Here is a 14,255-nt window from a genome sequence, read left to right on the forward strand (position 1 = left end):
TAGGCGACTTAGGCGGTCGCCTAAGGCCCCCGACCCACGGAAGGCCCCCATCCCACGGTCCCCACTGCATAGTTTTTTTTTTTTATTTAATCTGTAGCCTTCTGCCTTTTTCATCCGTCTCTAATAGCTAGAGTCGTGGCTGGGCGCTGGCCTGGGCAGTGGGCCATCAGGAAGAAAGGGATTTGGTTGGCTTGATACACGCCTGAAGCCACTCTCATCTTTCATCCCTTCTCTTTTTTGGTTTTGGTCTTGGTTTTCCTTCCCTCACATTACTCCTCACCCAGCCGGGCCATCAGGAAGAAAGGGGGATTGGAAATGGACTTCTTGGAGGGTGGAGATTCTTTTAATTTTCTCCTCTCGGTTTCTTCTTCCCTCTTCCCTCTTGGGTGGTACAGAGAGAAAAGGAGGGAGGGGGTTCAATGGCTGCTGTGTGATGTGGGTACTCACGAAGGGGAGATGGTGGGGTAGTTCTATATACACCCCCCCTATTGCTCAGGACACCCCCCAAAAACCAAAAAGAAAATACCCAAACTAACCTTTAGTGTAATTACCATATTGCCCTTGAAATTTTCTCATACACCCCCCTTCCTCCTCCTCCGTTTCGTTTTGAAAAGAAAAAAAAAAAACACCCCTCAAACCCCCCTTAAACCCCTCCTCCCCCGTTCCCCCTTCTCCCTCTCGTCGTCGGCATTCTCCCGATCTCCGACCACCTCGCCGGCTTCTCCCGGAACCACCTCGCCGGCTTCTCCCGAATTTTTTTTTTCACGGTTCGTGCTCCATTCGGCACTGGATCGCCGAACAAAAGGCTTCTGTTCGGCTGAACAGTGCCGAACAGAAGCCTTCTGTTCGGCAACCCTCAACCGAACAGATCTGTTCGGCTGCACAGTGCCGAACAGAAGGCTTCTGTCCGGCACTGTTCAGCCGAACAGAAGCCTTTTGTTCGGCGATCCAGTGCCGAACGGAGCACGAACCGTGAAAAAAAAAAATTTCGGGAGAAGCCGGCGAGGTGGTTCCGGGAGAAGCCGGCGAGGTGGTCGGAGATCGGGAGAATGCCGGCGACGAGAGGGAGAAGGGGGAACGGGGGGGTTTTGGGCGTTGGCGAGGTGTTTTGGAGGGGAAGAGCGGGGGGGGGGGGGGGGGGTTTGGGGGGTGTAGAGAGCAATTTAGGTGAGGGGGTGGGGAGGGTGGGGGGTAATTTAGGAATTTTTAATTTTTTAGGGGTGTCCTTAGCAAATGGGGGGGTGTAGAGAGTATTTAATTTTTTTTTAATTTTTGGGGGGTGTCCTGAGCAATAGGGGGGGTGTATATAGAACCACCCGAGATGGTGGGATGGGACTTTTATTAATTAGATGGAGTGAATTTCCCATAATGCCCCTACTTTCTTTTATAGGGAGGCCCCTTTTTGGACAAATTCTTTTTTTTACCTTGGCCATGAAGTGCCATGGGATGACCTTTTCCTATTCTGCTCTTGCTTGACGGGGTAAACAGTATTGTCAAGCATTATCTCAGTTATTTAATCAGTTTCATGGCCCTTCTTTTAGGGTAATTATTTTTCTGTGCTCCTATTGAAGAATTATATTAAATTAAAAAGATTTCTTGTCTATTTTTGTTAGATTCATGCATCTTCGTTGAAATAGTATACTTAATAGCTATCTATTTTCATATCATTTTTTAAGTATTTTATATTTATTAAAAAAATATTATTAAAAAAAAGGCCTCATTTATTGGATTCGCCTTAGGCCCCCAAATGTATTGGGCCGCCCCTGGCAGTATTTGGTTGATACAGGGCAATATTTTTACACAGTATTAGATGAAGGTTGGGATGGCAACCTGAATCTCTTCAATAGGTCTATAATGGATGGTGGTTAAAGCCACAATGCTGTGTTGCGTGTTTGGACCCTCAACGGGGAATGATGTTGTTAGCAAACTCACTACTGTCCATTTGGAAAGCTAGAAATTCTAAGGTGTTCGATGGGGCCTGCATACCTGCAACGCTATCAACCCATTTAGGTGTCCATGAACTCCTTTACACGCAATACTTTTGTCTACTGATCAGGTGGTGGCACTTGGATCTGTTGCTCAAGAGCATGAAAGCAGGCTAAGTCTTTGTCAAAGCTTCTTCCACTCATGCTGCTTCAGTTATTCAGACTGTATATCGCTTCCTTAAAGCTTCATTCGGAATGCTGCGCGAGGGATTATGCCACCGCCGTTGGGAGATCTAGGCCCAAACTTTTGTTTGGAAGATATTTTATCGAGATTTGCTATCTCGATACCCAACGCCAGACTGATATCATTCTATTACAATATTTGTTTGGAATATTAGTATTTCATGCAAGTAGGATCAATATAATACCCGTACCGACTGGTACGGCAAACCTCGAACTGTGTTCTTCAGAGCTTTAGCATGTAATCTATTCCGAGTTCTTAGCAGGGTATACCAATAGAGGATGTAACTGAGGTCACTCCTTTTGTTGAGCACCATCAATGCATCAAAGGCCCTTCTTTTGTTTGCAAGATATAAAAACTATGAAAGTAATGTTAATTTGGGCTTAAACCAGGCTTAAATTAGGCTATAATGCAAGCTTGAGCCAAAGTTGATTCAAGCTTCCAGAGTTATTCAGTTCAGACTCCAGAGTAGCTTTTTCTTTTTCTGAAAGGAGACTGCTTCACCCTCATCCACCTACCAAAAGGAACAAGCACAAGCATTGAGGCAAGGTCTCAAATCAATTCATATGGTGTGGGCTTGTGATGACCAGCATTTGCTGATGATAAGAAACTTGATGCAGCACTACGATGGGAGAAGGATGCTGTAACGACAGGTCAGTGTAAACCAGAAGATAGGGGAAAGGAAGAAGAGGAGGAGAGGAAGAGAGGAGAAGGAGAGTTAAAGAGGAGAAAGAACGTAAGGGAGAAAATTTTAATCACTTCATTAAACCCTAATCATGAAAATAGTTCCCTATATATAGGACCCAAATACACAATTTGCATAAAACCTTCTTACACAAAAATAAATCCTAATAAGCCCACAAATAACACAAATAAGCCCTAAAATACAAACAAGCCCAGAAATAAAAATAAAATAAATATGCAAATAAAATGGTGGCCTAGCTGATGTCCCCATCAACTTCTCCTTGGTGGGAAAAAATGGATCCAATCCGAGTTTGACTCAGTCCGAGGGCTCAGGATCATCTGGATGAAGGGCTCTGATGTCTCCATCAAAACTACTTAAATGCGGGATCATTCTTCACATACAAAAACACAATTCCAGCCTACAATAGAATAGAGAACTTGTTCTTTTCTCATACAGAATATCAATTACAAAATCACCGGCAAATCGGGTCCGGTAACAGCCACTGCGATGGCACAGCAGTAGCAACCTTGCACCCTATTAACAGGCAAAAACACTGTTGCTTCCATGATAAAGGATAAAACAATAATGATATTAATCTGTCCCCCATTTCCGGACGACTCTTTCTTTGGCAGACACTTGGGTCTGGTATGTGTTGCTTACCATTTGATCCAGGGGTCCAGATCCAGAAACAGGTGCGACGGCTTTTCCAGTTAGATGTGATGAAATAAAGATGAACCAATTCCTTGCACCTCGCAGTACAAACAGCAGTGAATTGAAGACAACAGCAAACATCACATTGCCCTTTGCTAGCAGGAGATACTGTGAAGAAGAACGAACAGCATCAGCATAAAAAATCCGAAGTTGCAGAAATAGAAGTAGATAATATATCGTCTCGTACCAAGGAAACAATGCCTATGATAGCAAGGATTGCTTGCTGTGCTTCCTCCCAGAAGTGCTCTCCACCAAACCACCCAAACCATCCGCCGCCTCCAAACCAGCCTCCTCGACCTGATGCACCTCCACCACCCTTTTCCTGCCTCTGCTCGATTTCTCTATTCCATTTTTCAAACTCAGTTTTCTTCTCACCAAGCGCACCTTCTAGGGCTTTTCTAGCTTGCTCCTGCAGCCAGGAAAAATGCTCAACAATGAGAAAACCCTGTAAAGTGCCAGGTGAAAGTTTCACGCTGGAAGGAAAATTGAACACCTCACCACCAGATTTTATTTTTATATTTACTTTTTTTGGGCAGCATATTAAGGCCAACGGAATTATGATAGGTCAAATACTGAAAAAGATTCCTCTACACTGCCATTTAAAACATAAATAAAGTTGCTAGATATCTCTATCGACTAGATTCTTAAAACTTCAACAACCATGGCAATGCAGGCAACTCCATGCTTATTTCAACCATGGAGTGAAAACATTATATTGCCCAGATGTTCATTCGGAAGGTCAGGCATGTTATCGCTTCAACTTTATCCTAGATGACTAGAAGAGCATTACAATCACCTTCAACAAAATGTCCAACCCAAAATTTCAGATCTTTTTTCCTAGATGGTCCCTGTCCTTTTTTTAACTGAACAATTTTGCAGACTGTAAATAATAAACCTGGTTGCACTAAATCAGAATGTGCTCATTTATTCCCTTTTACCAGTACACATTCTCAGATTTGATCCTGGAATCTACCAAAAACAAGTATGGAAATTCAAATGCGGCCATGATGCTGAAAATTAGAAGACATCTCAGTAGATAACCTCTAGCAGAATGTTGTATGCAATAACTGCTAGATTTTAAAAAAAGATTAATATCAGTTAACCATATTATCTAAGAGCAACAACTATTATGTTCCAGAGTCCAACTTATATTGTGGTTGAGGTTCTCTGTAAGGGCCTGCAGGCAAAATTTCTGTTGCATGCCTCCCTTTCATTTGAGTCAGAACCTGTCCCACCAGAAGCTTCATGCGCTGCTTCAAACAAGCAGTTAGAACAAACTTAGCAGTTAAGATATCGACAGGGAAAAAGCTTGATCCTTGCTCATTATTATCATGACAACACAATCTACTGCAAAGATAATTGTGAAAGTAGACTTCAACTTACGATGATAAAACATATAGCAAAACATAATGCAGGAATAAATGAAATCAGAGCTATTTAGGTAAAAGAAGAAATGTGGGATTAAAGAAGCATAATGAAAATCACAGTCTAATGCATCAGATTTCATTCTAAATGCATGGAACAGAAGGAACCATTCTACTTGAAATTCTCATGTGTATCAACTCAAATGGGAATGGAACATGTTGAGGGTCTTGGTCAGCAATTGCACCTCAATATTCATTCATTGAGTATTCAAAGAAAGTTTGTCCACCTTTGTAAACTCTCATTTGTATAGCCAATTGTACATCCAAATAATTTCTTTTAGCAATAATTATCCCTTTAAGAAGCCACAACCGGTGTTTCAAGGTTACTAAGCCATTCATTATTCTCACATGTTAAAGAATAAGTGAGAAGAACCTAGGCTTCATATTGTCTGCATCCAGGAGATTGGTTATAGGCCCTTGAACCTCCATTATGAAGAGTTTCCCTAAAGCCACACTTCACCAATAGGAAGTTAAAACTTACATAAAAAGTGAAACACAATAGTTATCTAGAAAGCTTATTGACATGCTGAGGTAAGCTTATGAAGAAGTAAGCTGTCATCAATCTACTAAGCTTAAGGCATTAGATAAGTTTCTGGCTTTGCTCCTACAGCCATACCTCCGCCTCTGAGGTGAGCTTGCAGGATTTCCAAACCATTAGAAGCATACGTGAAATTTGCTTTGAAAAGACTATCAGGTCTATCCAATCGACCGCATTTTGTACTTTAAAAATGAACTCAGACATTTGAACGCAATCACTATTTCAACAAAACAAGGTTATAGCAATCGCATGCTTTCTATATCATGAAGCATCATCTCTCAGGATAAATAAGTGGAGATGCAAACGGTTTGGAGCCCTTAACACGCTATAGAAGCTACTTCAACAAAAGGCTCGCACGTTCGCAATCACCCCACGCATCTATGCCAGCTCTTAGCTTCGACCCAAGTAGTAATCCGGGTCTAGCATATACTCTTCAAAATCAATTTCATGATTGCATTCGTAAACATATCGTTTCCCAACTCTATTTAATAGTGAATCAGATTAGTTCATAATGTTACAAATAGTTTCCTCAAAGTGTTATTGTTACATATGAATGATTGCTTGGTTGTGCAATGAAATTACAAATCCAACTTCGCTAATAATTTTCAAAATCGAGCACAATTTTTCCTCTTATTCATTCCCATTTTACCAAACACCTTGCAATCATTGTTGAAACTCGAGAAATGCAAAGGAACAATAAGAAGAAATTAATCTAAAATTCTTCGAGGACGGGAGAGAGAGAGTGAGAGAGGTAGCTCACTTGCTTGCGGCCGCCCCCAAAGAAGTTGGAGTGGCGGCCCTCGCACTCCAACTCCTTCTGGAGAGCCGCCCATCTAGGGTGAGGGTTTCCGAGGAAGGCATCCCGGGAGCCGTAGAGAGAGATCCGCGTGGAAGATAGCGAGGGGCGGCCGAGGGATTGGTAGGGCGCGTGTACCTTCGTCAGAACCTGCGCCATGGCCCGTACAAAGAGAGCTCCCTCGTTCTATTTTTCTCCGCGGGACTCGGCCTCTTCCTTTATTTTTTTGCTGGAAATACTCGGCCTCCTCCTTTGTCGTTGGGCGTAAGACGGAATTTTAGGTCCGAAATTTCGCGTGGAAATATATGTGCGACGTCCGGTTCTGACGGTCCGATGGTTGATCAGATCGGTGGATTAAGCTTCAGTGGTGGAAACTTCTAAAAGGGGTAAAAGTCATTGACTCGTTCTCATAGATCAGTGGGTCCAACCATACTTGTTTGCATATTGTCATTTTAGAATTTTTATAGGATTATTTTTTTTAAAAAAAATTTTGTCATCTGAATTTTTTTATTATTTTGAAATCCTATATTTTTTTGGTTCGTATATTATTTAAGATTATGCTATAATGAATGAAAATGATCATTCTCTTCTTTTAGCCTTGGTGTGAAGCCTTGAGCTAGACCTAGGTGCGAAGCCTAGTTTTCTTCCTCTCTTCTTTCTCTCCTCTCCTTCTTTTCTCTTTCTTCCTCTTTTTTCCTGTTGTCCTGCATCAACTTTCATATCAAACTTGCGGGGGGACAACCTTTGCTTTGAAGCTGAAAACTCTAATGTTTCTTTAAATCATGGAACAATGTTGCTTCTCAATACTAGTTAAGAGAAAGCGTCATACATGTCATCTTAAATTTACATGTCTGATAAATTTCATGTTCTTTTCCCGCAGTTAATTCTGCTGAAAGTTGCATGGTCTGTGAGCAGGAAGATGGACGTTAATGTTCTTCCAGTGCATACCTTACTCCCTTGGTCGAATTCTAGCAAACTCTACTTAACCTATCCTTGCTGCCAATTATATGATATGTAATTTGTGGGGGATGATGCATTTCTACATAGAAATCCGCATGAAGAAAGTTTCTTATGTTTAATTTAGAGTTAAAATCACATAGAGCACAAATTAAATACTAGCATATTCATATCTGTATTTATTTTATTTGACGAATACAGATATAGATACGAATGCTCGTCAGATACAAAAGTATATTTATTTTAAACGGATACAAATACAAATCGGATACCGAAAATATGGATATAAATATAGATAATTAAATTTATGATCACATAATCAAAAAAATTACTAAATCGATGATAAAACAAATTACTAATATGTTAATATTGTTAGTTATTTTGAATACGATATAAAAATTAAATAAAATTACAAATGAAATCGGATATTCGAATACGGATCGAATAATTGTCCATATCCATATTCTTTTTTCTTGACGAATATGAATACAAATATTGGTCGGATGCTCAAACATCTATCCATATCTAAATAAATTTGAATAAAAAATAAATCCAGATGAATATTTTCCGATCCACTTTTATTCCTAATTTAATCTGCTCTGCTGCATAGTGATTTATTGCGTTCAACGTGCAGGTGGTATCCAACCGAGTAAGGGTGGCAGATGGAAAAGGTCCTTTATGGTCAGATAAGCGCCGGATCTCTGGGATAAAGCAGCTCCCTTGATGCCATCTATTTGTTGTTGTTATTGATAATAACAGTATATTTAATAAAGTCGGCATCATGTACCTATTCATTTTTGTAACAGTTGAGCTCGTTAACACCAAAATTATTTATCCACAATGACGTAAATGGATGAGCGGTCTTGCCTAGTCTTATGCTGTGAATTTTTAAAAGACAGATTGGATCTATGTGATGTCTGAAAAATCAAAGAAAAAAAAAGGTTATGGTTCAGAATCTCCCAATCCCTGATTCTATCCTTAATCCAATCAGATTTTCTGGGACCCATATTCTCTAACATGGATAAAAGTCAGATCAGCCAAACTTCTCACCTTCGAGATATCCTGCAAGATACACCTCATGATCTGATTACCTGCAAGAATTTCTCCCAACTCACTTAATGGTACCTTCACCAAGTTTACATCCTCCTTGGTGCATGTTTTGTACCATAAAAATGTATAGCTCTTGACAGCCACCATGTCATCTATCTGCTATCCTCTAGTAACCTTGCAACCTTCCAACTACCAACCAACCCTTTTCTCTTCCCCCAGAGCCTGAATTCTCACATATCATTTCACCTTATTAAAGCATCTAACAACTCTTGCGACCACTACTTAGGCCAGTAAACGATTCACTCACCTCAGCTGCACGCTTCGACCAAGCAGAAGTATAGACAAGCAGGTACTGGAGTCACAGAGGAGGCTGCCAAACAAGGATTATCCAAATTGATGTAATGTTATGTTTGGGGTGATTACGAATGGACCAAGGGTAGCCCTCCTGCAGAAAGAATTCACAAGCCCTCCTGCTATGTCCACATCAATTCAACCACCCAGTCCCCTTGGCAATCTATAATAAACATTGGACAAAAATCGCACAGCAATAGAGTTCTGGCAAACTACAACATTATAGTATATGGAGATGAAGAATTCATTCACTTTGATCTTCTCAAATCAAAACCAATGAACCGAAATTCATAACAATGCATTCCATCATAAGTTTTAAGAGATACCAAACACCAAAATCTCCTTAAGACCATAAGAAACAAAACTTTGGATTAAAAACTCACAGATGTTGATAACAAGACCTGAACAAACAAAATGATAACCGAGTATTCCCTAGTCACAGATTACCAGCCGAGCTAAAGAACTACTTAGAATACTCGATACGGCTTACCCATGGTGCTCTTTAGGTACAAACACCTCACCTGTAATCATGCAGAGTGGAATGAGAGATGTTAGAAATCTACATGTCAAACTAGCTAAATAAATAATAATCCTTAGAAAAGACAGGCCCAGTAAAAATGAAATATGCACTACATCAATTGTATAAATCCAGACAAGATAAGGTTACAAAATAATAATAAACATGCACAGAACAAATGCTTATAAAAAGCCAAATTGATGAAGAAAATCATAAAGATAGTCATGATAGCTGCAACATCCAGATAGCATACCCTGGGCTACAGATATGAAGGTCTGCACCCTAAGGGAAAATGTTACAGGATCTTGCCGCCATCAAGGCTGGCAGGCTAGTGGTTCATCCATAGAGCCATGCTAGAGTTGAATGTACAAGAAAAAAGCTGTCAGATTTATCCACATCGTGATGTTCAAGAAAAACAGCACTTCTAGTTAGTTTCTTGGTTATCTAATTCAAATTATGGCAAAAGCTTAAACTAAACAACTCTAAAGGACTGTTTGGCACTTCTTTAAAAAGTGCTTTTGCAACATTTAAAGCAAAAAAAAACACTTCTTCGAAATAGTGTTTGGAAATATTATCTTAAAAGTGCTTCTACAAGAACATAAAGTCATGAAAGAACTTTTCGGAGAAGCAAGAAAACCTAGCATCTGGATTCTCCTCTTTGAATAATGTAGAAGCAACATGGCGTCCTAATATTCAACTACCTCTATATCCAGGTGCAGTAAAACATCCTAGAAATTGTAGATCTAGATATTTCTTTAGTCCTTTGAATAAAGTCCTACAGTTTACATAAAGTAGAAACATCAGAAATTCAGAATGTGTACATATGTTTTATATGGCATTAACAAGTTGGTAGATTTTACTGTATCAGGATAGAATGGGTGATATATTAAATCTATTTCAAACAAGAAGTTGAAAAAAAGACATGAAAAAATGTAAACAATCTAGCAGCGTGGAAATCAACAAAGATATGATATGGAGAACCCACATTTTGCCAATTCTTCTTCAACAATGACACAAGAAAGTTGACACTGAGTTGCACATTCTGAAAGATCTGCTTCTCCTCCATTGCACAATTACCCACAGCAACACCCATGCACAAAACTTTCTTGAGCTGAAATTTCACCATTGCTTTTGTCTCATTAACTTTTCCTTCCAGAGATTCCTGATGAGTCACCAATGTGGGAAACTTCCCTGCATGATAAAATGTCAAGAAAAGCACACGAGAAACAAACACAGTGTAAGTTCATAATGCACAGTATGTTAATATACAGAGATCGTAAAATAAAAGGGAAAGGTTAATTACTTTATCCATGCTTCAGGTGGCTAGAGAAATTTGATGCTTAAGATTTACAAGAACTAATGATATTTAACAAATGAATATGTCAAAAGGCATAAAGTTAAAGTTGATATGGTAAGTTATATGATCATAGTCTTTGATACAGCAGTATAGGGGTGCAAATGAATCAAGCTGCTCGCGCAATCAGCTTGTTCGAGCTCAGCTCAACTAGGAAACGAGCTGAGATTAGACGCATTTCAGAGCTTGGCTCATAAATGAGCAAAGCCTGAACATGGGGCTTGTTCAAATACAATGGACAGGCCCAATTCAGCTTGACTAAAGCTTGGCTCGAAGCTTAGACAAGCCGAGCTTGAGCAAGTTTTGTTGAGCCAGTCCAAGTTCGAGACAAGCTCAAGTGGCCTGTTTATAGGCCAAGCCAAGCCCAAGCAGCCTGGTACTCAGCTCGGCTGGGCTCATTTGCAACCCTACAGAGGTAGAATAACCAGGTTCAGTGTGAAGTAAAGATTACTATGTACCAGCACAAGGGAATTGACAACTAATATTAAATAGTACATGAAGTCTGATGCTTCTCATGCCTCCTTTTTTCCATTTCAGCCTGGGATAGGACCAAAGAAAGATTTGCCAATTGAATTTAATATAGTGGTTTCACACCAATTCACTGGCCAGAGTGAGATATGGCCCATCCAACAGATTCTCAAAGAAAAGGATCTATAAATTGGATACAATATTGTACTATATCAATGGCAGTGGTGCCCAAACAACACAATAAGTATGATCCTTTGCTCTCATAGTTTTGGTATAACCAAAAGTTATCTTTCCCATAATTTAGTGTCATAAATTAATCTTCTAAAGGATGTAGCAAATTTGAAGCTCATGAGAATTAGAAAAAAAAGGGTAATATATGTAGCAAATTTGAAGCTCATGAGAATTAGAAAAAAAGGGTAAAATGCATAGTTACTTCCTGTGTGGAATTTATGCAATTTTTAAGCATCAGCATTCAAGGTCAACCGGTGCCAATCTGCTTCCAAGAAAACTCCTAACGTAAGAAATAATTAAAGTGCATGCCTGCTTTATTGAGACCAGGACCAAGAAGACGAGGAATCTGCTTAATGATTGCTTCTGATGCTAGGAAAGCATGGTACTTCTTAGCAAGCTTTTTGACCAGCTTCTTGTTTTTGTTCATCTTTTTTAGTGCTTCAACATCCATATAGTCAAGCCCTATTTTCTCTGCCTGCAGAGGACACAAACAAGAAACAGTACAATATTTGTCATTGTGGCAAACTAAAGTCAATGAAAACATGAGCATCAAGCTATTTTTGCTCTTTGGCACATTGGAATCAACATATATAATGCAGATCCATTTTACAAGTCACAGAGAATGCAGATTAAGTTAGTAAGTCCGGGATAAAATGAGAAAACAAGCTTTACCACTGAGCATAGTTGATAAATGAAGTGAAATACATTAATCAAAATTCAAAGGGGGACAGCTACTTTATAATTATTTCCTTTTAACATCCTGCAATTAATACTTCTATAATTTTATGTATATATGCACTAACATATCTCACCTCCTCAACATGCTGAGCATCACCAAGCATGCAAACCTTCATTTTTGGACGAGGGATATGAGGTAACTTCACAGATCCACTGAAACGCTTGTCCTTTTGGGGGTCATAGTTCTTCAGACCAATCTGCAGCTCAATGGTTTCAGTAAAATTACGCTTCTTCTCCCGAGAAGCATTCGTCAGCTGAGAGATTGCTTCCCTCAAAACGTCGCTCTGCAACTTGCTATAGAATAGTAAAGAGAATAGATAGTCAGATTGAACAATTAATTATTTTCAGCTCAGAAAATTCTGAAATCTAGAATAAGGTCATTGCATAATCACTATGAATTATTGAGGTAATAAACCAATCATACAAGTCTAATTCATTAAATATCATATAATAAAAAAACAAGAGAAATTTTCATAAAACAACAAGGAGAAATACAATGCCGCATGGTTTAGAAAGTAAAGCAATAAAAGAGGGTCCTTGTTGTGGCCCATGAAAAGAGAAATGGGTATACAGTAGTAATACCAAATATTGACAATGGTAAATTATTCACATGCAACAAAGGCTTAAGAACGCGCAATAAGAAGAGCAATGAATAAGATCATGACTCAAGAAAAAGAAATAGATCACTAAACTGCAAGGGACAAAAGCTGTGAAAAAGGTTTTGGAAACTTTTAAGACACAACCAATATCTTTTTAGTGGATACGGATGCAAGAAAAGGGTTCGTACATCCGAGGCTAAAGAGTTAAAAGTATTGATCATCGTAGTTCATTGATGGCATGAGAAATGTAAGACATAATCTACAGAAAAATATTGCATCATCATTTGACCATACATGCAACAAGATGCACTGGTAACATAACTGTTGAAGTTGAGCTCCATAAAATGCCCCAAAAGCAACGAACTTTTGCATTATATCATCATAAAAACACCAAAAATAGAACAGGAACCATTGCGCATGTGATTCTCTACCAGGTAATAATCAAAAAAGAATCCAAATTCCTAGCAAAAGGAAAAAATTCCATCCGATTTAAAAAAAATGTTAAAATTGGCTAAAACCAGTCAATGAACCTAAATAGATCAAAAAAAATACTAAAAACAATGAAGTAAAGAGCTTCTGTTGTGAAAATGAACAAAAGATCGACAAAAAAGACCGCCTTTCATGTTGAAAAAGAGGGTTGAATTACACCATATCAAAATAAACTAAAACCAATCAAGTAAAGAGCTCCTGTTGCGAAAATGATCAAATGTGCGACCAAACACTGTAAGTGATTATGATATACATTAATGGTCAGGTAGAACGTAGCAACAACTTAGAACACACTAAAATCTTGGCATTCATCAAAAGGGAATATATTATTTCAAAAAAAAGCACATTTTTTAAAATACAAAAAATAAAAACAAAAAAACTAAATAATACCTCATTGCTCTGGTGGATTTCTCCTGCTTTCACTTCTACGCTCCTTCCTTCAAACAAAAGCGAACGGATCGTTAAGAGGCTGAAAAAAATCCTCCATCATAAGAATAAATCAACGACCAAAAGAACTTCAAAACACGAATCAATGAAGAAAAATCGCAGTCTTGATACTAAGATCATCAAAGATCCAATCAAAAATAAAAGAACAAAATCGAAGATAAAAAGGATGGGAAGACATCGGATTGGAGGAAAGACTACAACTGTTGGGGCTTCTAAATTCAAGGACGACAAGAAATAAAAGGGATTGGTCGCGATGGGAAGGGAAGGCGGAGGTCAAAATAGCCTTACCAAGAGATCGGCGAGAAGAGAAGAGAAGAGAAGGCGGCGGGAGAAGTGAAGCCCTGGAAATGCGAGACCTCCTCCTCGTTATATATTAGGGTTTGTCCGGAAATCCCAGGAATAGGATTATCCCTCAGAGAGCCGTTTGTGACCATGAGCCTCAATCACGGCCGTTGGATTTGGGTCTCCCGAACGTGATATTGACCGTGTGCGAGCTCATGGTTAGCAAATGGACGGTGGATGATGCGCTGCGCCTGGGTTCAGCAACGAGGTACCCTAAGAGAAGTTTGAACACATATCGACGGTGTGTAATCGCGGCCTCGGTGCTGACTAGGGATGGCAAAATTAGACGCGACCCGTCAATCTGATCTATGTTCGACCCGCCATAAACAGATTTGGGTTTATCCTAAACGGGTTTGGGTCGTAAACAGATTGAACCGTTTGACCTGTTTATT

The 14,255-nt window shown here is 39.3% G+C and overlaps 2 protein-coding genes across 3 annotated transcripts; both read right to left on the reverse strand.

Annotated features, from left to right (window-relative positions):
* Window positions 1–3,270: 3,270 nt before the first annotated feature.
* LOC103718000 (sulfate adenylyltransferase subunit) lies at window positions 3,271–6,597 on the reverse strand. The gene is made up of 3 exons (XM_008806616.6): window positions 6,285–6,597; window positions 3,750–3,971; window positions 3,271–3,670 (listed from the first exon to the last, which is right to left on the reverse strand). The coding sequence occupies exons 1-3, from the start codon at window positions 6,477–6,479 to the stop codon at window positions 3,443–3,445; spliced, it is 645 nt and encodes a 214-aa protein (XP_008804838.2). The 5' UTR covers window positions 6,480–6,597; the 3' UTR covers window positions 3,271–3,442.
* A 2,358-nt stretch (window positions 6,598–8,955) lies between these two features.
* On the reverse strand, window positions 8,956–13,950 carry LOC103717999 (large ribosomal subunit protein uL1). Of its 2 annotated transcripts, none has more exons than XM_008806614.6 (6): window positions 13,810–13,950; window positions 13,465–13,511; window positions 12,061–12,280; window positions 11,558–11,723; window positions 10,181–10,386; window positions 8,956–9,199 (listed from the first exon to the last, which is right to left on the reverse strand). In XM_008806614.6, the coding sequence occupies exons 2-6, from the start codon at window positions 13,467–13,469 to the stop codon at window positions 9,146–9,148; spliced, it is 651 nt and encodes a 216-aa protein (XP_008804836.1). In that variant the 5' UTR covers window positions 13,470–13,511; window positions 13,810–13,950; the 3' UTR covers window positions 8,956–9,145. The 2 variants fall into 2 exon arrangements, with proteins under 2 accessions (XP_008804836.1, XP_008804837.1); XM_008806615.6 differs by having other exon boundaries at window positions 13,465–13,543; window positions 13,810–13,923.
* Between the last annotated feature and the right edge of the window lie 305 nt (window positions 13,951–14,255).

Source organism: Phoenix dactylifera, chromosome 12 (genome assembly GCF_051530095.1).
Source record: "Phoenix dactylifera cultivar Ajwa chromosome 12, Ajwa_hap1_PhDact_Kaust_v1.1, whole genome shotgun sequence".
Classification (NCBI taxonomy): domain Eukaryota; kingdom Viridiplantae; phylum Streptophyta; class Magnoliopsida; order Arecales; family Arecaceae; genus Phoenix; species Phoenix dactylifera.